We start from the raw sequence: 25,209 nt of genomic DNA on the forward strand, positions 1-25,209 counted from the left end.
TATGGATGTAATCTGATACGGCACAGTTAAAACATAACACTTTTATGCTATTTGGTTTTATTATGAAGCCTTCCTACCGGAAGTGAATGTATGTAGGTTCACTTACAGCCGCTGCCTGGGAAATGGGAAATTACATCTTTTCAACCAAAGTGACACAAAAAATATTCTAAAATGTAGCAGGGATCGGGCTTATCGGGGCGTTTATGATGCGCGATGCACTTTTTGTAACGACTTTTAAAAGCTTCCGTCTCCGTTGGTCGGCTAACGTTAGCGAACTACTGAGATAGCCCATGTAAGGCAAAGCTACTGAGCTTGGATGGCCAGTTTGATCGAGGACTTCTTGTACAGTATGTAAACATGGAGAGCATCCGGGAGGAGAAGGACGTGTCGTGAAAGGTGCTGTGTCCTATCACTCACATTTTTACATATAATGATATAATGGATATGAAATAGTATTCACGTTGTGATGTTGCCTGAAGCTATAATCAGTGCTAGCTCAACAGTGGCCAAAAGACTAGTAGGCTGTTGTCTATACATTAATTTAGTCACGTGTGTGTGGTTGCTAACGAGTAAGTAAATGTATCATATTGTCAACACATTTTCATACTACCCTATTCGCTTTAGTGTAACTCACAATAGCCAGTTCCATTTTGATGCATGTGTTTTATGCAGAATTAATTATTCATTTGGAGAAGGGCACGTACTAAGCAATGAATATACAGTAAATGAATACGTGAGCAATATAATAGGTCACCTGCAATGTGATAGGAAACTAATGTTCACTTTACTACACTTCTATTCAAGATGTCCATTTTGTAGTGTCACTAATGGCTGTGAACTGTTAGAAAATGAAACATTTCCTCACCCTAATAAGTATTAAGTGCTACTTTTTCTATTATTCTTTGTTACTGTACTGTGCAGTTTTGTTGTTGAGGGCGTGGTTGACACTGAAGGACATCCAGTACAAAAACTGAGTATGGATCATAATAGCCGGTTTTTAGTTACACGGCCACTTTATGTGTCCGTGGTTGATGGCTGTAGTTTGCATTGGTGCAGAACAGCACTGGACAGAGCATTCCTAATGTGGATGAAACGAGATAATACCTCCAGATTACTACAAACTACAGTGGAACCTTTTATGTTGACGATCCTGGGAGTGGCTGAGTCACTTAACATAACAGAAACCAAATATTACCATGGTTTGACATGAGATTGGGATTTTTTTTTGTTAGTTTTCCTGTTTTTGTATACTTCATAATCTTATTTAATAGAGCTGCTGTGGTCATTTTGTCCTACGTGTCCGATGGCTCGCAAAAAAATGTAGTATGCCTGCTGGACAATAGGTTTCCTGCAAATTATTATATACTGTACTACTATATAGTATAAATGTACTGTGTGTGTACTGCGCGTTCTCACTGGGACAAAGAAGCTGAATGACTGACAGGAGGGTTCACTCACCCTGTTAAATCTGCTATAGAACCAACACGCCCAGGTGTTGAGACAGATGTGTATTCACTTCCTGTATAAAATGTAATTTAATTTAATGTTTACTTTTACTTTTTAGACGGGCCGTATTTTGGACAACCCTGCGCTTAACAGTCATTTGTAGCCGTTTTACACAGTTGAGCGATAATAATGAAATTAATGATGTAACACGTTGACACACAGAGACCTATTTTTGATGTAAATTTTATGTTGACCATGTATGTCAATGTTGGTTTAAGCGGGCAGTAATAATTAAAACACAGACATGGACAGCTTTGTTGGCACAATCAGGACTGACCTAAACTGGTTCCACTGGTTCAACCAGTGTTGGGGTCACTGTGTCGCTGGTGTCCGTGATTCCAGTAATGGGGCCTCTGGTATGAGTGATAGGGACCAGTCCAGGGTTCAGATATATGTTTACAAAGGTGTTTGTTATCTGTACTAACTCTCAACATGTCATCTTTCTCTGACAGTTGACGTGTTCCGTCAAGCTCAGAGTGCAGCACCAAGCTTCAGCCATGGAAGGTGGTTGTACCATCTGTAAAGCAGCAGCATGCTTCATCATCGCAGGATGACCGCTCCATCCAAACAATAAGAGCTAGAACAGTCGTGAGGTCATCACACCACCATGGGCATCTGTACATCTGCGTGCAAGATGTTGCGCAGGGGGAAGTACTTTTTCCTGCTGCTCCTCTGCTTGTCTGTGCTGGCATGGATCGCAATGTTTTCAGGAGAAACGGTCAAATCTGTTCCCGTCTCCTCAGCGGCACCGCAAATTCTTGTTAAAGGGGAGAGCACGCACGATACGGTGCACTCGTGGACATCAGTGGCAGATAAAGCAATTACTCCAACACCAGTACAGGAGTGTCCTCGGGAGTCGCCGCTGCTACGTGAGTGAAGATCCACAGTCGCTGTGGTGTTTGTTGTGTTTAAAATGAACACCTCTGCCCACTGTACACAAACCTGTTAGGCCAGGGGTGGGCAAACTTTTTGACTCGCGGGCCGCATTGATATGACAAAATTTATGGGGGGGGGGGGGGCAGACTATATATTTTACACGTAACAGTCCACCTGGTATTATTGTATCTGTAAAATTGTCATGCAATCTGCTATTATTATTTATTATTTTATATTCATATTTACATATTTTAAAAATAATAAAATATTATAATAATTACAATAAAATTAAAATAATAATTATATTATTATTATGTAAAATATGCAAATATAACAATAATATTATATATAATTAATAGAATAATTAACATTAATATAATAATTATAATAATCATAATAGTTCTAATAATAATTATAATAATCTAATAATAATAATAATTATAATAATCTAATAATAATAATAATTATTATTATTAGACTATTATAATATAATATATTAGTATTATTATTATTATAAATATAATAATAATAATTATTATTGTTATTATTATTATTATGTGCTTGTGTCCCTTTTTTCAGGAACACTTTGTAAACAACAGACCATGTCAAAAAACGAAATTGATAAAACCATCAAAAGGTTGGCTCAGGCCATGATGCCAGTTTGTATGTTGAGTTTAAATGAAATACTTTGGAAAGATTGGGCGGGTCGTATTCAAACACTTGGCGGGCCGGATGTGGCCCCCGGGCCGTAGTTTGCCCACCCCTGTGTTAGGCACACGGACTGGCATTAGAAAGGAGCAGATCAGTGGATGTTAAGACCAGACTGAGATGGTTTGGTCATGTGAGAAGGAGGGATTGTGGCTACAAAAATGCCTCAGATGGAGCTGCCAGGGAGGATAAGAAGGAAAAAGGGGTTTCAAGGATGCAGTTGGGGAGGACGCAGGTCTGACAGTGGAAGATACAAAGGACAGGGCAAGATGGATCCACAGTGGCCACCCCTAATGGGACGATCCCAAAGTAGTAGGATAAATATAATAATTACAAATAGCAAAAATCAATATCAATTCTTTCTAAAAGGTTCTATGAAAACTGAGGTTATTTTTTCAATAGGAAATCCTGTAAAGCCAATTAATCTTTCTTTAGCCTCATGGTGGACTATTTAAGCAACCGCATAGGATGCTTTGTTTGGACACTCGATTTCCCTGAAGGATACAGTACAATACAAACTAGCTTGTTATGTGCAATACTATACAAGTCAAGACAGTGATATAACATTTAAAAGTTCACCACCTCAGAGTTTTCACAGACAGCCTGTTCCTGGACACCAGCAGATACTGGATTTGTTTAGATTTGCATGGACAATGAAATGTTGCACAGAGTAAAAACTCTTAACTTGACAAAAAAAAAGTGAACGTAATGTAAATTAATTAAAACATCATTGATTGACTACTATACATTTTTTTTTAATTCCGTAGAAGGAGCACTGAAGCTGAACTTTGAGCCCTCCCTGACACTGAAGGACGTGGAGGCTGAAAACAAGCAAGTGGCTCAAGGTCAGTTTGAACCTTCATACTGCACGGCCAGGCACAGCGTGGCCATCCTTATTCCCCATCGCAATCGAGAGCGTCACCTCCTCTACCTGCTGCACCACCTGCACCCCTTCCTGCAGAGGCAGCAACTCCATTATGCAGTTTATGTCATCCAGCAGGTACTCATCCACACCGCGTACACGATGGTATTGCTGTCATTCAAAACCAACATCCTCTTACATGAATGTTCCTGCTGTTTTGAAAAGGCTGGTGATGCCACTTTTAACCGTGCCAAATTACTCAACGTGGGTTACTTAGAGGCACTTAAGGACTACAAATGGGACTGTTTCATTTTCCATGATGTGGACTTGGTTCCTGAAAACGACCACAATCTCTATATCTGCGATACTCAACCCAAGCACCTGGTGGTTGGGCGCAATTCCACAGGATACAAGTAAGTACATGGCAAAGATTCCTGTACAACATTTGTGAATTCTGTAGGACCCATTTTGCTTGTGCTAAACACTTATATGTGTATATTTCTTAGTGTTAAGTTGCCGTGTGATGAATTTAGCATTCACCGTGACTTAGAGTGTTCTATCCTGCAATTTCCAATGGGTTGACTGTGGGCTGTGAGTTTTCTCATGATAAACACGATTGTCTATCACCTAATCAGCTAACTGCAACCAAAAAAGACCTGAAGGCCATAACAACTGTAAATCTAATTGGAAGTCAATCCTGAATTAGAGGTGAATAAAACAAACAGAAAAGGCTCTAATGCACATTGTAATGTCATACAAGTGCTGGTTTTCAAATATGGTGACCAAGTCACAGTTTCATGTGGATAGAAGGCCAAACAATGTTTTCTTTAAATACTTGTGGCCTCAAAGGAATATATTTCTTCCCCAAGGCTGCGCTACAAAGGCTACTTTGGAGGCGTAACAGCCATGAGCAGAGAGCAGTTCCATCAAGTCAATGGCTTTTCAAACGGCTACTGGGGTTGGGGAGGAGAAGACGACGACCTCTGCACCAGGTAAAACACAAACAGGAACTTTTGGTAGCGGCCATTTAACCGTACTGTACGATGTTTACTGGTAGGGTGGAACTCCAAAAAATGAAGATTGTGCGGCCGCCTGCTGACATTGCCCGCTACACAATGGTATTTCACAAACGGGACAGCGGCAATGAAGTCAACAAAGATAGGTTGGTACATTTTTTTAAATTGGGAAAATGTTTCCTTAATGATTTTTTTCCACCCCCTTTCCGCTTCCAGGATGAAGCTTTTAGGACGAACACCTATGGTATGGAAAAAGGATGGACTCAATAGCTGCTCGTATAAGACCTTGTTAGTGGAGAGGCCGCCGCTGTATGTCAATGTGACCGTGGACATTGGGAAGCCACAGAGCTGAGGTTTCAAATCTCAAATCAAATTGGTAAACAGAAAAAAACTACAACCGTGTAGTGTGTAAGACAATACATGCACACTTGCTGCAATGTGAAAGTTTATGCTGATCACTTCTTTGTCTTGTATGGTAATGCAAAACCTCAGCTGTGTTTGGGGAGAGGGGGGCGAATCTGGACAATTCCAAGAGCCCCCGACTGACAGGGTCTCCCCAAAAATAGACATGTGGTGACAGAATTCCTGGTGGCACCCCTGGCTGTGTTGTACAACATTTCCACACATTTGTGTGACGTAAAAGTGCCCAATTATAGACGCAGTACTGTTAGATTATTAAGCATTGAATGTGATTTGTTTTGGTTTTTTTTTAGCCTTTTTTTCCATTCAGCAAAGCTCATTTGCACTTTTTCCACATGATATCTACATATTATACTTTGTCATGAGACACATTTCAACATATCTGTGACAAAATGTCTTTTGAGGAGTGACTGAACCGCTTAGCCGAGATCAAATTCATGTTTGGACTTAATCAAGTTGCATGAAGTTGAGCACTCTTGATATTATTTGTAGACTGACACTGATTGAGCCTAAGTTCACTAAAAGTAGCGCGACAACACAAGTACTCAGTGGAAACTTAGAACTGAGTAACGTTTCCTACTGTATGTGCAGTAATATTGTATACTACTACTGTATTTACTTCTAATAGTGAACCTCAGATGGGCAAACAAGTTCCAAAACACTGCCTGTGATAAAGCAAGTGACCTTGTAGGATTTGGTGGATTCTGTAAAACCTTCCTCCAATCACCTCATTAAAAATAGTCATGTTACTTGACCTCCTCTTCTTGGTAAGGACTTGTTTTTAAAGTAAAATAAGACAGAATACGACTTTGTTACTATATTTATACAGGGCCTTATATATTTGACTTGGGTGGTGGATTATTATTATTTACCTTATAATGTGACCAATCAAAATAACCTGTTACTCGGTATGTAGACAAAACTGCACGCATTTTGAGGTGCGCATATTGGTTTATGTTATCACCATCAAACCTTTGAATGACACTTCCTGATCATTCCGGATGCATTGCCAATCCGGGAAGACTGATTTTGCTGTTTTATTTTGAATTTGAGAATGTCATCGGTGGGTGTATTATTTTGGGATGGTTGATGGGAGAAGACATTAAGACTGAATATGATACATTTCATGACTAGAAAGTAAATTAATCTAATCTAATAAACTATTATGTTCTTATTGTGACATGGTTTTAAGTGTTGTCTTCTATTGGGAGTTTATGAAAAGTCTATTTATGGATTGCAGTGTCTGCTCTTGGCCACTCGGGGGCACTATTCACAAGGTTGTTCGTTCTGTAACGTGAGCATTTCGTCATCAGTCACAAACAATCGATACAATGCAGGAACTCTGTCAGAAAAGTCTTTCCAATTTAGTCAACAATATATTTACTTATTTTTTATCTGTATATGAGGTACATGCACGCGCCTCCAGGAAAAGTTACAATACTTTGTTTTGACATACTGATAACCACCTGGATAGATTGGGTATATATTGTTAAGTTTCACTGCACATTTTGTATCCAGTAAAGCTATAAAACTAAGACTGCTTGTTATTCGCTTCCAGTGACCTCTCTGCAACTTTTTTTTTTTTTTTAAACGGTGCAAAGAAAGAGCGGGATGTCTGAAGCTTTGTATGGACAGAATGATGTCATGTCCTCTTCCTATGGTGCAGAAAGAAGCTTTGTCTTCCAGAGGCCAAGCCCGGTCATCAAGCTCACATGTGACACACAAACAAGCACATGCACTTTATAAAACAACCTCTGTTGGTACCATGTTGTTTCACAAAGTGCTATTGTATTGTTTTCTGTTATGTGGTCTATGAGCACATATAGAAATCGTCTATTTGGACATACAGTATGTCACAATACTGGGTACATCACTTTTCAGCTACCATTTTATACAGTATCTTAAAGGAAATACTACAGAAATCATTGTGGTTAATTGGTTGCGGATCCGACCACGACTGGTGAATTTAGTAGGAGTTCTAGTTCTTCTTTATGAATGGAGTTAAGGCAAAGAAACATGTTTACAATCTTCTAAACACAGTTTTCAACATTATTAGAGCACTCCACACATGAAATAACACCAATTTAGTCACATTTAAATTCATAGTAGTCCATGTAGTCGATAGAATCAGACAAAATAAGCCATTGAAGACATAAATAAAACTTGTTCATTACCTAGCTGCTGCCATATACTACATATATACATGTATACTACATATACTACTGCCTTATAGACTTCAGATTTCAATACATGCACACCATGCAAGACAATGTGTGGAGGCGGCACGACGACGGCATATTCAAACATAATATACACCAGCTTGACAATAATCACAAGTTCCATCTGTGCTAAAATAGGATTACAATAAGTACTCATTTATACATCAAAAGTGGTGTGAAACTGTTTGCCCCCTTCCTGATTTCTTATATTTTGTGCATGTTTGTCACACTTAAATGTTCCAGACCATGAAACAAATTTCAATATTAGTCAATGTCTACAAAACTGAACACAAAATGCAGTTTTTAAGTACGGTGCTTGTCTCAACAAACATAGAATACTACATTCATAATTAGAATGTTCCTTCTTAATACCTTATGTTTGCATTTTAGTTCATTTCTCTATTTGAAGAGCTTGCAACCAAAAGGCGCTAAATCCAATTTTCACTAAGTTGCATGTTTTTCATGAGTTTAATAGACCTCTGTCATGTGTATCCAAATCACATATCTTGGTCTTGAAATCATTTTAAAAAATATGAAAAAAAGTGATATGAAATGTATGCTTTCAACCAAAAGGCGCTATTTCCATTTCAGATTTCAACCAAAAGGAGCTAAATCCCTTTCTTTATTCTTTATTCTGATTGGCCCAAGTTTCCTATCTATTGATAATCTGACCAATCAGAGAGAAGAATACAATTGGCACTGCACATACAGAAAGCCAGTATCAGTGCGCATCCTGTTTTGTTTGTGTACATTAAGTACACGTATGATAGTTACAGTATGTTATGCAATTCAGGAGAACACAAATTGTGTTTTTACAGTATTCTGTAACATGGAAGTTTTTTTTTACGCCATAAAAGGCATGTCTCTACCTTGACACCTCCAACTTTCATGAGAAACATTATTTTACTTGTACTAAAAAACATACAATGTAAAGAGTTTGTAATGAGATGATTTTTGTCACTGTCACCTTCATGGTGCAGTCAAATATGAGCACTGCTTTTAATAACATTTTTATTAATTTAATTAATAATTATTATTTTGTATTGAATGTTGAGAATGGCTTCTGTGTTGTAATTATTTTATTAACATAGCACATTAAAGCACCTTACATTCTTTTACAACAATGCCATTGAAGAAGTTAAAGGTGACTTCAAATTTATTTCAGCCAAAAGGCGCTAAATCCATCATTTCAGCCAAAAGGAGCTAAATCCGAAAAAAAAATTAATTAAAAAAAATATATAAAATACATGGTGTGTGCAGGATTTTTATAGCATGCATTTTTATGACCTATATTGATAGCTCTTTCATTTGCAACATAGACTTGATGACCAAATAGATTGATATGTGCGTAATTAAAAATCATTGATTTTCTCGAAATCAGTCAAAATGGATTTAGCGCCTTTTGGTTGCAAGCTCTTCATTTTTATGCTTGAAAGTTCTTAATTTAGGTAAAAACAGCATGACTTATACACCATCATTAATGTCTATGCTGAGAGTGAGTACACCTCACAGTAAATATGTCTAAATTGTATTGACAATTTGAATATTTAGTCTTAGCACCACTGTTATGTTGCGTTGCCTTAATCCTCTTGGGCATGGAATTCACCAGAGCTGCACTGAATTCTCTTCCACGCCTCCATGATGACTTCACTGTTGGATGTTAGACACCTTGCGCTCCTCTACCCTCCCTCTGCTTGAGGACGCCCCATGGTTGATCAACTGGGTTCAGGTCTGGAGGAGCCACTCTATCGCCAACACCTTCAGCTACCTTCGCAAGGCACATGCCATCATGGAAGTGTGAAAACTGCCACGCCGCCCACTTCCCCGAGGGATGGGAACATGCATTGTTTCTCAATGTGACTGTACATGTGGGAATTAATGCTAGCGTTGTCAGCTATTTAGATAATAATGGCTGTACTGCAGTAAAACCGGTGTCTATGAGATGCAGTACTGTATAGAACAGGGGTGGGCAAACTACGGCCCGGGGGCCACATCCGGCCCGCCAAGTGTTTGAATACGGCCCGCCCAATCTTTCCAAAGTATTTCATTTAAACTCAACATACAACCTGGCATCATGGCCTGAGCCAACCTTTTGATGGTTTTATCAATTTCGTTTTTTGACATGGTCTGTTGTTTACAAAGTGTTCCTGAAAAAAGGGACACAAGCACATAATAACAATAATAATAATAATAATTATTATTAGATTATTATAATTATTATTAGAACTACTATGATTATTATAATATTATATTCATGGTAATTATTATATTAATTACATATAATATTATTGTTATATTTGCATATTTTACATAATAATATAATAATTCTTATTTTAATTTTATTGTAATTATAATATTTTATTATTTTTAAAATATTTAAATATAAAATAATAAATAATAATAGCAGATTGCATGACAATTTTACAGATACAATAATACCAGGTGGACTGTTACGTGTAAAATATATAGCTGAGACATTTCAAACCTCATGAGATGAAATTTGGGGTTGCGGGTGTGGGAACACTCAGTCAATCATTGGAAGCAGTGAGTCTCACCCCACTGCAGTGATGATATCCACTTAAGACACTTGGAATAGTGAAGGAAAGCGTTATGCATTTTGTTGGAATCCAAAGGTAAAATGCATATAACAAGAACCATGTGTCCATCTCCTAACCCTAAAACCCCTCTTGCACACCCCCCACATTTCCCATCTGTGCCCTTCAAGCCCTCACTTCAGTCACCTCCCACTTCCCTCCTTCCTTCACAACCCCTCTGTTTTTGTTTTCCAGCCTGGGCGCTTTGCACAGGAAATTGTATACACTGGGAGCATTCAGGAAGGCAGAGAGCAGCTCCAGTTTGGATAAATGGAAAGGGAAAAATGATAAAAGAGGTCAGAAGTGTCCAAAATATGAGAAGTACAAGTCAGCTGTTATTGAACCTCAACATTTCTTACAGTCTGTGCCACACCGCGGCCACAAGTTCAAACACAACTCAAACATCTTGCAGGCAAACTGGATTATAAATAGAACGTTCTTGAGATGATTGGCCTTCCTTGTATTGGTTGGTGTTGGCTACAGAGGAGCCAGTCAACGAGGAGGCTGTGGAATGACGGAAAAGAGGAGGAGATAGAAAGGAGAAGCAAGGACTGGCCAGTGGAAGAGGGGGGGTGGGGGGGGAGTCCCAACAACAGGAAACCGAGCGATTCTAATGCACTTTCTGCAAGTTCTTCACTGATAAAGCAGTAAAGCTGCTACGTTACTGCTCAAGTCCAAGTCTTACTGTGTCATTCCTGCCGAGTAATGCCACACTAAAAGTTTGAATGTTTTAACAATTGACGTCACTTCTTGCCCTCAAGCCCCCAGCCGTACGCTTGAGTCAAAATGTGAGCGGATGCAGGAGCACATTTGGGAGAAGATTGCCGGCGACTTCTATGAGATGGCTTTTTGATCCAAGAGCTCACCCTCGTCGGAGGTCATATGGATCCATCGTTGTATTTACAAGGAGCCGCTAATCATCTGGACCGCTAACTGGAACCACATGAAGAATAAAGGGACCAAGCAGAAGACCAAGAAAAAAGGAAGTGAAAATGCGTTCGGCTGTGACCTGACAGAACATATCCAGAACTCAGGACAGGATGGTAACACACTGCTTTTCTCTTGTACTTTTTCCGATAACATGACCTTGAATTAGCCAGAATAAGTCCTAGAGAGGGAGTTGGCACCACTAAATGTAACATAGTAGTACACTAGTACACAGTAATGGCTTTAAATGAAGACTAATGGGATCTATAAATAACAAACAAGGATGTGAGTGCTGGATATTCTTACATATTATGGATATTTTTACATTGAGTTACCATTCATTCATCTACTGGCCTGACTCAATGGTCATTTTTGAAGCTTGGGTGTGGCTGTCTCTCATTTTTTTGGGTCAATTTCCTACAGTGACGAACAGTCTCAGTGACTCGCTGTCTGGGCCTCGCTGCTGCCTACAGGAAACCAGCAGAGACACAAAGAACAAGATGGTCAAACATGACTTTATTTTTCTCCCACTCATGAGAACCTTTTGGGAGTAACCTGTTAAGTAAAAAAAATGGGGGGGGGGGCATGTGCAGAAGCGTGTAAGGCATATGCGAAGGTAACTTGAAGGTAACTTGAAGGAAAGGAGTTCACAATGTAAGGTGGGGCATTGGGTCCAGGAAGCGAGGGAGTGGGGTATGGTTACTTGGCCATCCACCACAAGCTGGACTAGTTAGCATGCAGGCCACACAGTCGGGAAGATCGGGTTCGATTCTCTGCATGTTCTCCCCGTGCATGTGTGGGTTTTCTTTAGGTACTCAGGTTTCCTCCCACATTCCAAAAACATGCTAGGTTAATTGGTGGCTCTTAATTGTCACAAATTGTTTGTCTATATGTGGCCTGCAATTGGCTGGGGACCAGACCAGGGTGAACCCCGCCGTGCGCTTGAAGACAGCTGGGATAGGCTCCAGCATACGCACGACCCAAGTGAGAATAAGCGGTATAGAAAATGGATGGACGGATATATTTCAGGGCTAACTGTATCTCAGCTTTGTGATATACTGTAGGTGAAAACGCATATTTTTTATATGCACCGTTATTGCCACTGTTTTTTCCACCAAGTAGTTCAACTTTCTTCTCAAATAATCTGTGTAAATTTTCTTCTCATAATATTACGACTTTATTCTCACAAAACCGCCACCCACAAAAAAGTCAGACCTCTCAATCGCTTTGCGTTATTTTCTTTCCGTTTGTATCACTGTGATGTGACTTTGTCACACACGTTGTCAGTCTCTCTCACTATATCATTGTCACTTTTGTCTCGAGACAAAGTAGTAGTCTCGAGACACCGCGCAGTAGTCCAGCCTTTCAAAATCCATTTGTGATAGCGTATTTTTTGACACACTATAATCCTTGCAATCCTACCTCCACTCGGTGTTCCCACCGTCACTCATTTGCTCAGACACAAGACGCTCTTTCTCATCAGCCATCCAAACAATCTGTAGCTGTAGGTCTTCAAAACGTGATATTAACGTCCACTTAACACATCCAATTCACTACTTCCTGAAGCTGCACTCAAAGCACCATGGGAACTGTAGTTTTTAGCCATAAATTAGTCTCATCACTGTACAATATACTGTAGGCCGCACGGTGGCCTAGTTGTTAGCATTTTGACCACATAGTACCGCTTATTTGATCCACACAAATACGTGTAATAAGGGTCTTGTGGTGATGTCCAACCTGTCGCCTTTGGGAGACTGTATTGAATATGAATACCAAAATCTGTGAGTGACAGCCATGAATACCACTTATTTTATTTTTTAATTTGTTCTCCCTGATCCTTAAATTAGCCTAAAACGATAAAGCTAAACAAAAATCTAAACATTTCTTCCAAATGATAATTTTGTCCCATGAAATAGTATATCACATACAGTAAAGTCTCGTTATATCGATATCGGTTAAAACGAATTACTACTTATTACAATACTATTTTCATTTCCCGGCAAATTTCTAGTCTTTTATGATATAATTAGCTCCGTTAGTACGATACCCGGTTATTATGATAATCCGGTTACTACGATGCCCTTTTCATCTCCCGCCAGCCAATTTGGTCTGCTTATATCGATACAAAAGCAGCTTAAATCAATCTTTGCTTAAGGATTTCAATACCAAAAAAGAACACGGCGAACGGCTGCTTCCAGTCAACTTTATTTTTCACACTTCCACCAACAGAGTGCAGCACACACAGCGGAAAACACCCGTCCCTCGCGCCTACCCCTCCGGGTGGCAACACCTTCCCTATCGATAGTTCCGGGGTGAATTATGTTCCGGGGTGAATTATGTCCCGGTAACCGGTAATCACTACAGCGTAAGTTTATTTTTATTTACTGTAGTACAAAATGTATTGTAGTACAAAAGCATGCTACATACGCAATCCATGAACTCAAGGAGAAAATTACATGCCATATCAAAGATCCGCCCACTTTTAATGCAGTTCGGCGCAGGATCGGATATATGGATAGTCCGGTTATATCGATATTTTTTCCGACTCCCGAGAATATCGATATAACGAGACTTTACTGTATATCTTTGCATACATGAATACAAGTTGGACTACTTCCTTTCAGTTATAAATATCTGCATACAGTCACTCTCCAGTTTTTATATTATTTAGTTTCCTTAATAAATTTCACCCAAATTTTACTCCAGTACGGTGTTCATACGATATTGCACATAACAAACATCGCTCAACAATGTTGAGTGCCCAAACAAAGTGCCCTACGTATTGCTGACTCACTGTCAGTACTTTTTCATTCAGTGTGACTGCTAAATAACCCGTCATGGGGCCAAAGAAAGTATTGTGAGTGCCAGCAATTTGATAAAGAATGTGAGAAACACAAGATGAATAGGAAGTCCCCACCAACAATCGCAAGCATCCATTCACCATTTATATTTACTGTTTTCTGCAAGTAAAACAGGTTTGTAATGCGGGTTTGAATTATCGCACAGCATCATAATAATCAGAATAATATGGGGTTAAATTGATTATTTTCTACTATATTGGGTACAAGTATAAAGGTGAGTATGTGGATGCTATTTCATGTCTAGAGGGCTCTAATGATGTTAACAGTTTTTTTAAGTTGAAAATATTTGATTTATACATAAGGAATCCTACTTACATCACTTATTATGTTACAGTCTGGTACCAATTAACTGCAAAAAACAAGGGATGACGGTATAATATTTTTTACAGAGATTTTGTGGAACACGGTGAACGAGTGGTTAGCACGCAGGTCACATAGCTAGGAAACCCGAGTTCGATTCCACCATCTCTGTATGGAGTTTGCATGTTCTCCCCGTGCATGCGTGGGTTTTCTCCGGGTACTCCGGTTTCCTCCCACATTCCAAAAACATGCTAGGTTAATCAGCGAATGCAAATTGTCCATAGGTATGAATGTGAGTGTGAATGGTTGTTTGTCTATATGTGCCCTGTGATTGGCTGGCAACCAGTCCAGGGTGTACCCCGCCTCTCGCCCGAAGACAGCTGGGATAGGCTCCAGCACGCCCGTGACCCTCGTGAGGATCAGCGGTAGAAAAAAGAATGAATGAATGAATTTTGTGGAATATTTTGCGATCTGTGAGACAAATGTGTTAGTGAATTTTAAGGATCTTGTAAGGAACACGGGATTCAACTGCAAGAGTGGAGAGTGTCCCTTTGTTGACGTCTGAGTGCACCGACATAAATCAAGACTGCGACACTGGTCATCATCCAGCGTTCAACCACAGGCATGCAACCTAGTGTCCAATCAAGTCAAACATACAAGAACATGACTGGAAGACTCTTTGAGCCTGAGTTGAGGGCAGAAGAAGCGCTGCTAAAAATAGACTGTGAACTAGCCTCACACCAAGATACATGCAAGTGAGGGCGTATTTCAATGCAGGAATAGTCTGCACTGGGCAGAGTGAGCATAAATTACATGGACATGAAATACAACAATGCACATTTAAAAAAAAAAAAAGTAAGGCATCATGTTAGTGCTTTAGTTAGACTAGAAAGTCCCAACTTAAGCCGGTCCAGCCAAACAGAAGGTGATGTACCGTAAGTGAACAAAGACGTGTCGGTCACTGGTAGCCGTTTTCTATTAGAGGAAATGTCGTAAGTAATACCCGCTACAAGGGCTGGGTGTGTCAACCTTCCTCTGAAACAAACAAACCATTTTTAACTTCCTGTTAAAGGCCACCTACAATCAGTAAGCCTTAGGGACAGTAAACAAGCCCATACCATTAAACGATGCTGTGTTAGTCACCGCCACTCACAAAATGTCAATATTATAGCAGATTGAACTCACAAAAACATTTTCTACTTCAGTTCCTCAGGTTCTACAGAAATGTGCAGAGTTTATCGAGAAGCATGGGATTGTCGATGGGATCTACAGGTTGTCGGGGGTCACCTCAAACATCCAGCGGCTCAGGTATGCTGTGATGTCTTAAAATAGGTCACAAGTCTGTGATCATTGCATATCTCATTTTGGGTACATAGACATTGTAATGAATACATTAATGCCATAATATTTTCTCACATCTTGCATGTGTTGCTGTAACATAAATATTTTGATTGTGACCGATCCGCAGCGGTGTTATACAATCAAAGTGTGTGTGTGTGTGTGTGTGTGTGTCTGCAGACAGGAATTCAGCTCTGAGGCGTGCCCTGACCTTACAAAGGAAGTGTACCTCCAGGACATCCACTGTGTGGGTTCCTTATGTAAGCTGTACTTCAGGGAACTACCGAATCCTCTGCTCACCTATGAACTATACAGCAAATTCACCGTAAGTATGCTGCATAGGCTCAGGCGCAAAGGGGTTCAAGAACAAAAGCAAACACAGTAATGGTTCCATATGATACAAGTTTTCAACAATAACATTGAAAGTGTTTAGCCATAAATCTTGCCATGGTGTTGGTTCGCCCTACTAGCATTGTGTGTGTAGCTTTAATGCTAATGAACTGTTTGTCCACACCTGTATCCAAGAGAGTGTTTTTCCAAGAAGTACTATTGTGTACTTTATTCACTTTTAAGTCTTAATAGATGTATCACATACACAAGTGTGACATTCAGAAGTGGGACAAACCTTAACAAAGCTAGCATAGCATAGCTACTATATAGCATACAGTCACATTCTAACAGCAACATTATGCTAGGTTAGCTTTCTCACTGAAAAAAACAAAATTATCAAACTTACGACTCACTCTTTTTTCTACATAACTAGCCACTACAAGCGAGCGGATATTTAGGAATAAACATATGCATCTTACCACTGAGTTAGTTTATCTGTAATCATAATAATAAAGATGAAATATACATCTCTGTTTGTAGCTTGAAATATTTCTTCGCCACTTTGCCAATCTTTGTCAGCAGCGAATCAGTAAGGGAGCTTAATGTCAGCTGACTGGGCATCCCTGCCGTAGTTTACCTGAATCTCCGTTCTTCATTTTATCAAAACAGTTTGTCCGATTGTATGCTTCCTAAAATGTGAGAACAGTTTGGGAAAGACTCTTTACTGTTCCAATGTGATCCACAAAGCAACACATTTGGTCCAAATAGAACAAAGATTGTGAGTCAGGCACTCTCATCAATATAACTCACACCAAAATCTAGAAGAAACTCTTCCAAGGGGAGTGGAAGCTGAGCCATCTCTTACATTTCTTCCAATTCCACATCCTATAGATACAATAGGTGTCCAAATACTTAGATCCCCCTTTTTTTTGCTGTCTGAGCTTTGTGTTTAATTTGGCAGTGGTACTGTGATACATCATTTGTAGGTGATTTTGGACTTCCTCCCATCCCCAATAACCTTCCTGGAAGCTTACAGGGTATACAGTATATCTGTCAGCCTGCGCTTTATTATTATCATGCTTTTCCTGGAACCTCGCCACCAGACATGCTGCCAAACACAGATGAGACGACATAAAAATGATTTACGTTGTTCACACACGAGGAACCAATGTAGAATAGCGTGTTCAGGCCTCAGTCTGAACTGTTTGACACACACGCTCGTGTCTGTGTCCTTAGGTGGGAGCCTACTTGGTTTGCACAATCTTAGGAATTCAGTTCCTATTCCAAATAAAGCAGTGATTGGAATAAAAACATTCGTTTCACATACAGGAGGCAGTGTCAGTCTACGGGGATCATGAAAGACTTCTACACATTCAAAAGGTGGTCAAGGAATTGCCGACACCACACTTCAGGTGAACTACAGCACTTGTTAGTTTGACATCTAATCATGTCATAATAAACCCTATATGCAATAAATATACAATAAACCATAACAATGTCTTTACCTTTAGGACTCTGGAGTACCTTACCAAGCATTTGGCCCGCCTCGCTACCTTGAGTGCCCAGACCAACATGCATACACGGAATCTGGCCTTAGTTTGGGCTCCCAATCTATTGAGGTGAGTTAATGCTTTGCAGGATAAAGATTCCAGGGATTTTACTATTTTGCCAAAAAAAAAATTTTTTTTTTTTTTTTTTTTAGATCCAAAACAGTTGAGGCCTCATCTGTTAATGGAGACATGGCTTTCCAGGAGGTGCGAATTCAACAGTCGGTGGTGGAGTTCATTCTAAACCACACTGAGCAGATCTTTAGTGGTGATTCTGTACTAATTAAACCTAAAGAAGGTAGGGAATTCATTCAATACAAACGGAAACAACAAACAAATTGACTGATTGTACGTCAACAGGACCAAGTTTGACGTGTGGAGAGAAGTACGCCACACTTCCAATCAGTGGGCAATGTGGACCGATGAAACTGATGAGCCTAGAAGAAGCCCAGGCCCGCTCTTTAAGTCCAAACCATCCTGTTCACAGAGAACGTCAGCGAGAGAACAGCCTGCCCGACACCAGCACGGCCACGCTCTACCACACCGTCATAGACTTGGACAGCAAGTATGTAAAACTTCACTGTACCGATTGTACAATCTGTTCCGTCAACACAATACATGTGTTCCTTATTCACATCATTCATGCTTAGCAACAACTCCTTATCTTTCAGGAGGAAGTTTTCAAGTAAATCTAAGAAATGGAAATCCATCTTCAATTTGGGACGGTCAGTGGACTCCAAAGGAAAACTGAGCAGGAATGGGAGTGTGTTCATAAGAGCTCCAGGGTTAACAGGCAAGTGTCTAAACATTAACAGACAACTCATCAAGAACAGAAAACCATCATCACAAGTCATAAAGCTATATCACCACCCACCTAATGCCTATTCATTTGATCAAATTGTGCACGATGAATCAAAATTGGTAATCCAAGTCATCGTACCGATCCCTAGTCCATTTTACTGGAAAATTCTCATAATTCCGTTACTGTGCTTGAACTATATTGCGGTTCCTTTCTTGTAACATTGTACAATATTGCCCTCAGAAAAGGCATCTCTGCGACCATCCAGAAGCATGGAGTCACTGTGCTCCTTGCCAACAGGTAAGGTCTTTCACGAATGATAAATGATACGTACAGTACAAACAAATGTCATAAAATATCAAATTTTTGATACAATTTCTGTTGTTCCCAGATGATGACAGAACCGGAAACAGTCCATCAGCGGGACAGGGCAACATTACAGCTTCAGATATAAAATCAAGAACTCTGGGATCTGATTCTCTTTATAACCTGAGTGAACAAGACCAAAACTGGGAGTTTAAGGGGAAAAAATCTGGTGGCGCAACAGGCGGTTGGAGCTCTGGTTTGAGTCAAAAAGTCTCACCAGCTGCTTCGGCATCCCCTCAAAGAACACTGCCAGAGCAACTGAAGGTGTTCAAAGGAGAAGACCTGAGCGGCTACCAGCCTACGTCGCCTAAAAACAGGAGGATGTTGTACTCCGGTTCGTCATACAACAGCTCCTCTCGGCCTTCCTTTGCAGGAAGCTTCTTCCCACTAGAGTCATCGCCAAGGCATCAGAGAAGAGCCGTCAATATATCAGAGCCGTTCGCCGTATCAGTCCCACTGCGTGTGTCAGCCGTTATCAGCTCCAACAGCACGCCGTGCAGAGGGCTTGCCAAGGACAAGATGGCTGCAGCAAGCCTGAAACCCTGCAGAGAAACCTCAGAGCAGAGCAGCAGTGGAAAAACTAACACGTTTCCTCAACTGGAGCCTGACAAAAGAGAAGGAACAAAGAAGAAAGACTCATTGGAGCTGACCCAAAAGGTCCCATCAAAGGGTGAGAGCTTCTTCCTTGAAATCATTTTAGAATTTGCCCTGCCTTCATAGACTCTTATCTTAGTATCGTGGCCTTCAAGGTTTTGTTGAATTTCAGGTCAAGGCATTGTTTTACAAATCATAAATTCAGGACTACCTGTAACTCATAAAAATGTGTTTTTTCCTCAGAAACTAGCAATGATGTCTACCGGGAACCTCAGGAAGTGAGTAAGACTCCATTGGAAGAGTCTTCCATTGTAAGTAAAGGCACAGATACAACGCCATCTTGTGGACAGCAACTGGACAATCGGCTCATCATTGCTCAACAGGTAAAACATTTTTCCGTTGCTGAGAAGAGCATCTTTATCTTAATAATTTATTGTTTGACAATTGTTTTTATGATCTGCAGGACAAGGAATTATCCATAGCAAATGAGCTTTGGTCTGATCTCCACCTAGAACGGACGACAAACAAACCTGAAACTGACCAGCTGGATGAGACAGTTTTACCTTACGAAAACAAAAGGTTAACCATGGATGTCAAGTCAAAAAGAAGCCGCAGCTCTCCATCGTTGTCTTTATTATGCAAGGACCAATCTTCAAATACCTCTCTCAATGATCGTCTTAATGCTCCTGGGTCTAGATCTACAAAAAAGCAGCCTTCGGAGTCAGATATCCTATTTTCTCTCCATAAAAATGATGTTTGGGTCGATGGAGACAGAAAAAGTGTCAGCCTTACTCTGGATGAAAAAGACAAGAAGGTTCAGAAGATCCTGCTACAAAGTCCTCCTTTGGATAAAGATGCAGCTCACACCAAGCAGCAACTTATTTTAAAGGAAACATGCTCAAGTGATGAAACACAAACAGCTGAGTGTGATGACTCAGCGACAATTGATGACCAAAGACAATCAAGTCGTGAAGGAGACAAAAAAGTCTTATGTGACGTGGAGAAGATAACTGATGCTATTTCAAGGATTTCTGTATGTTTGGAGGAAAGACCCAACTCTCTGGAGCTGCCCATTCATGATGAGGATGAAGGATGTGCAGGAAACTCTGAAGAGTTGGACCTGGTGGAGCCTTGGGATGACCTCAGTTCCACCAAACAGTGGGTCACCAGCCCACTGCACTCACCGGATTTGGAGGAACTGTTCAAACAACAGTCACTGTTTAGCTCTGGAGAAGGTACTCTGAATTCAGATGAGGAACGAACCTCGTTTTCTTCATGCAAACAATCCAACAAAACATCCCTGGCAAAGAGCTTGCCTGTAAGCATTCCTCAAGCATCCAGCACCAAACATGAAAATAAATGGCCCTGTTTGCTTAATTCTTCACAACCCAGCATCAATGGCAGCAATGGGACACCAGCTCCAATGGGTAGAAGCAGCGCAACAAAACAGAAATCATCTCAGCGGTTCCACAGACAGATGTCTTATGAAGCAGCGGCTCCAGAAAAAAGAGAAGAACACTTTTCTAAACACAGACCATACTCCCTGAACTTGGATCTGGGACCTCGGTGCATTAGGGATATTTCTAATCAGCAAAGCAGACCTTCATATGAGATTTCGTCCTATCAGAGGAGTTTGTCTGTAAACAATGGGCTCCTCTCAGAGTTGGATTTGTTCCTGAATGATGGTCAGGCACCTTTGCGGCGGAATTCAGCCCCTGTCAGCGTGTCATCAGTCCGGACGGCATTCATGATAAAGACATGCCAAGCCAAAGCCGTGCCTGTCATACCTCCAAAGGTGCAGTACACTCAGATACCTCACTCTAGGAGAGATGGTGACTTTGACACAGCAAAGGAGCAAGACAAGGAGCATACTAAAACAAGTGCAGACAAAAGTCAAGTAGGACCTCCCCCTATCATGACTGACCTGAAGGAGGAGTTGGAGAATAAAGAACCCGTGCCTGAACACCAAACCCAAACAAATACTGAGAAAGCTGCTGAGACCACAAGAACTTCGAGCACCCCAGAGCTGCCGGTCATCAAAAGGCGACACACTCCCAGTCTTGAGGTTTTTGTTGATTGTCCCAGACCCAACAGACCAAACCTTTTACAGAGGCCGTCTTTTAGGAACCGACAGAGACCACAAAGTCTTATCCTGTTCAGTCCCCCTTTTCCCATTATGGATTACCCTCCATCAGGGGATGACGGCAAGCTTCTGTCATCCATTAAGAGTCTGAATGAGGCATCAGCAGTGAAAGAGGTGTCAGGCGAGGGAATTGCGCTCCAAAATAAAATGACTATTCCAAAAAGCGGTCAGAGACTAGAAACTTCAACCAGCTGCTTCTACCAGCCGCAGAGGAGATCCATGGTGGTTGACAGCAGGAACCACAGACAGATAGAGTGATCATGCAGACTGGCTGAATGTAAATAAACCTACTGACATATACAGTATCTCACAAAAGTAAGAACATGCCTCACGTTTCAAGGAAAAATACACATTTTGGGAATTTTGCCACAATCCTTATGTGAGACATGTACGCACGTCTCTCTTTTTTGTGCTTTTTAAATATTGAAAAACTGCTAGCATAAGGCAGCTAATCATGCGATATAATGGGATTCACCTATTTTGCCAATACAGTGCAGTTTTCCTTTAAACAACAATGTTATTATATTCCAATTAAACTTGGATATAAATCACAGTAGTCAGTGTACTCCTGGGAAAGTAGTACAAATTTACTGTTGATATTGTCAATATGGGCTGCACAGTGGGCGAGTGGTTAGCGCGCAGACCTCACAGCTAGAAGACCAGGGTTCAATTCCACCCTCTGTGTGTAGTTTGCATGTTCTCCTCGTGCATGCGTGGGTTTTCTCCGGGTACTCCGGTTTCCTCCCACATTCCAAAAACATGCTAGGTTAATTGGTGACTCCAAATTGTCCATAGGTATGAATGTGAGTGTGAATGGTTGTTTGTCTATATGTGCCCTGTGATTGGCTGGCGACCAGTCCAGGGTGTACCCCGCCTCTCGCAGCTGGGATAGGTTCCAGCACCCCCGTGACCCTCGTGAGGAAAAGCGGTATAAAATGAATGAATGAATGAATATTGTTTAAATAGCTGGCAAGTGAGTACACCTGACAGTGAACATGGTGTCCTTGGTGTCAATATAGTGTGAACAACATTAATCTCTACCACTGCCTTAATCCTCTTGGGCATGGTATTCACCACAGCTGCTCAGATAGAGCGATGACGATGACATTTCTACTGGATCTTAGACACCTTTTGCTCCTCCGCCTACCACTTGAAGATGTCTCACGGGTGCTAAATTGGGTTCAGGTCTGAAAACAACCTGCAATGGGGCCCAGTTTCCCCAAGCGAGGGGATCAGGCTCTACTTCAGACTGTTACAGTACAGCTACACAACAGACCATGACACTACTACCACCATGTTTGACTCTCAAAAAGACACAATTATAGCTGGAGTATTTAGACAACAATGGTTGTGTGTTCACTCATTTTCAGTAACTATACCGCTATACAAGCTGTACACTGACTACTCTAAAGTATTGTTTTAAGGAGATATGCCATAGTAAAAATGTTCTGAAATGTTTGGGGTGTACTCCACTTTTGCAAGATACTATATGATAACATGTTGTAAATCATACTAGAGTATACTTTTTTATAGAAAGCTTTGAGGGATATTAATTGAGTCCTTTATATAGCCATGAAGTATTTAAGAGAAATGTAAATGTATGTGATCTGAGGTTTTAAAGGTGACATCTAAGAATAAAATACAACATTTTTTACATACAATATTTGAATGATCAGTGAGCTGTAAAATTTACTTCAATGCTCCGATTTTATACTTGAAAATCAACAAAGATTAGTCCAGTAAGTGTTGTATAGACGTATGCTACCTATTTGTGGTCTATAAAATCCACCCATCCATTTTCTATACCGCTTAATCCTCACTGCGGTAGCGGGGGTATGCTGGAGCCTATACCAGCTGAGAGAGGCTGGGCACACTCTACTGGAAAATAAAAAATAATGTGTTTTTTTTTTTTTTTTTACTGATTTCATGCTTTGTTGCATTTACAACCACAAAAGCCCATTTTCACTAAGCAGTGCAGTTCAGTTCAATACACAATTATCCACTGTGCTTGTGAAGGGTACCCAAATTAGGTGGTACCATGTGACATTTTGGCACCCTTTCACTAAGATACACAGTGATCGACATAAAAACACTATTTTGGGGCCACAACGGAATTAAGTAGAAAACCAATATTTGATTTTATTTTGTTGAATCCGTTTTTGGCTACCCTGTGTTTCAACTGCTATGATGTCGCACTATTCACGATGGAGCAGGACTAGGTAGACCAAACCGTACCGTGACAAGCTGGCCTGAACTGTATTGCTCTAGTGGAAACACAAATTGGAAGATGTTGTGCTGTAACATTATGAAAATGAGCTATGAAAGAACGTATTTTATTTTATTTTAGAGTGATAATGCCTCTGTTTAACTGTTAACCTGCACTGGTTATATAGCTATGATCATATGGATGGCAGGAAATGTACTGCTGAAGATGTGTTTACTGGTAACGTGAAGTAAACTTTAAACATATAAGGAAATTATGTGTATTTAGCTATTGTGATTAATGTGATATTTAAAAGGAAAACAATACATCGGAAGATAATGTCTATATATTTGTTGTATTTCTTTAAGTGACAAAGATGCCAAAGCAACCTTGTGCACAGGGACGAGTGCAGGTGATGGAATCTACAGTACATTTTTAAAAACTAGCATTGATTCGGTTGTGCATGTTGACTGTATCGATGTGTTTGGATGTTGGTGATGCTTCAGGATCCATGACAGCATCTGAAAAATGTATTTTTGGATCTAACTGTCATCCAAAAGTCCTGGATAATACACATTTGGATTTATTTTCATTGTTTTGTATTTTTTTTTTATTAGTTGATGCCTAAAACATCACAAAAATAAAAAGTTATGAGAATAAAAAGTGACATACTGGATGTGCGTATATTTCTTGTTGCATGTCATTACTTTTAAACCTTAATTTAAAGTCAAACTGTCCCGTCTCTTAATGCATTCATTTATGAGGCCACTGTTCCATCTGGGTCCTTACATGGAGTCCACATAACTGCAGGACTGTTTATAAGAGGTATACTCTTCCAGGGGGGGGCCTTTGAGACACCAGAGACATTGACGCTCAAGTGGTTTGTTTGGAGCCAATGGAGGCACTCTGGCCTTGTACATATTCGTAATATTTTGGTACCAAAATAGCACAGTGGCCTGCAGTGCAAGTATCACAAGCAGCTTTAATAGTATTTGTCTAATGTACAATTTATGGACTAATTGACTCATTTATAAATAATGCAGGGAACAGGTCTGAATTATATAAAGACATTAAATATTCTAAAGCCTGATTGCATAATTGTGCAATTTTAACATGCAAAAAAACTAATTTGACTTGCATTACTTGGCACCTCACTGTGGAACTGCTCCAAAAGTCTGCTCTTTTCTTTACCAGCAGGTGACGCTCCTGCGTCACCCTGCAGGAAACCAAAGTGTTCAATCCAGCTGATTAGTGTATGTGTGCTGCTGCTGCTGGTGCTGCTGCTGGCGCACAAAATGTTTCAACATATAAATCATTCGGTACACATCAAATCAAATGTATTCTGACGCTCTTTGGGAAAACACAATGGAACAACAGACTGTTTGTGCGTAAAAATGTTCAAAGTTATCGGTTCATTATTGCTACTTGCCACCTTAAAGTTACGACAGAGTACAAATCTAATATTCTAAAGTTACGCTTATGTTTAATTTGAATTCTTTGTGACAAAACCAGAACAACAAATACAGTCAGTTGGAATCTCCACTCCAAGTGTGGACTTATTGACTGCTGATGAAAGAACCCAAAAACGTCCAAAACGTGG

The 25,209-nt window shown here is 40.2% G+C and overlaps 3 protein-coding genes across 3 annotated transcripts in view; 2 read left to right on the top strand and 1 right to left on the bottom strand.

Annotated features, from left to right (window-relative positions):
- The window catches only part of LOC131138741 (cationic amino acid transporter 2), a 108,417-nt gene that overhangs the window by 35,574 nt on the left and 47,634 nt on the right, over positions 1-25,209 (bottom strand). The gene's annotated exons all lie outside the window — the stretch shown is intronic.
- b4galt4 (UDP-Gal:betaGlcNAc beta 1,4- galactosyltransferase, polypeptide 4) lies at positions 82-6,568 on the top strand. The gene is made up of 7 exons (XM_058087953.2): positions 82-396; positions 1,959-2,375; positions 3,858-4,090; positions 4,178-4,365; positions 4,822-4,944; positions 5,010-5,114; positions 5,185-6,568. The coding sequence occupies exons 2-7, from the start codon at positions 2,114-2,116 to the stop codon at positions 5,318-5,320; spliced, it is 1,047 nt and encodes a 348-aa protein (XP_057943936.2). The 5' UTR covers positions 82-396; positions 1,959-2,113; the 3' UTR covers positions 5,321-6,568.
- arhgap31 (Rho GTPase activating protein 31) lies at positions 10,791-24,271 on the top strand. Its single transcript, XM_058087937.2, has 12 exons — positions 10,791-11,244; positions 15,495-15,597; positions 15,808-15,952; positions 17,287-17,369; positions 17,469-17,576; positions 17,660-17,802; positions 17,865-18,069; positions 18,176-18,297; positions 18,547-18,603; positions 18,695-19,339; positions 19,507-19,646; positions 19,727-24,271. Exons 1-12 carry the CDS (start codon positions 11,145-11,147, stop codon positions 21,662-21,664), a joined length of 3,789 nt encoding a protein of 1,262 aa, XP_057943920.2. The 5' UTR covers positions 10,791-11,144; the 3' UTR covers positions 21,665-24,271.

Source organism: Doryrhamphus excisus, linkage group LG21, assembly GCF_037039965.1.
Source record: "Doryrhamphus excisus strain RoL-2023G ecotype Guam linkage group LG21, RoL_Dexc_Guam_v1.1, whole genome shotgun sequence".
NCBI classification, from domain to species: domain Eukaryota; kingdom Metazoa; phylum Chordata; class Actinopteri; order Syngnathiformes; family Syngnathidae; genus Doryrhamphus; species Doryrhamphus excisus.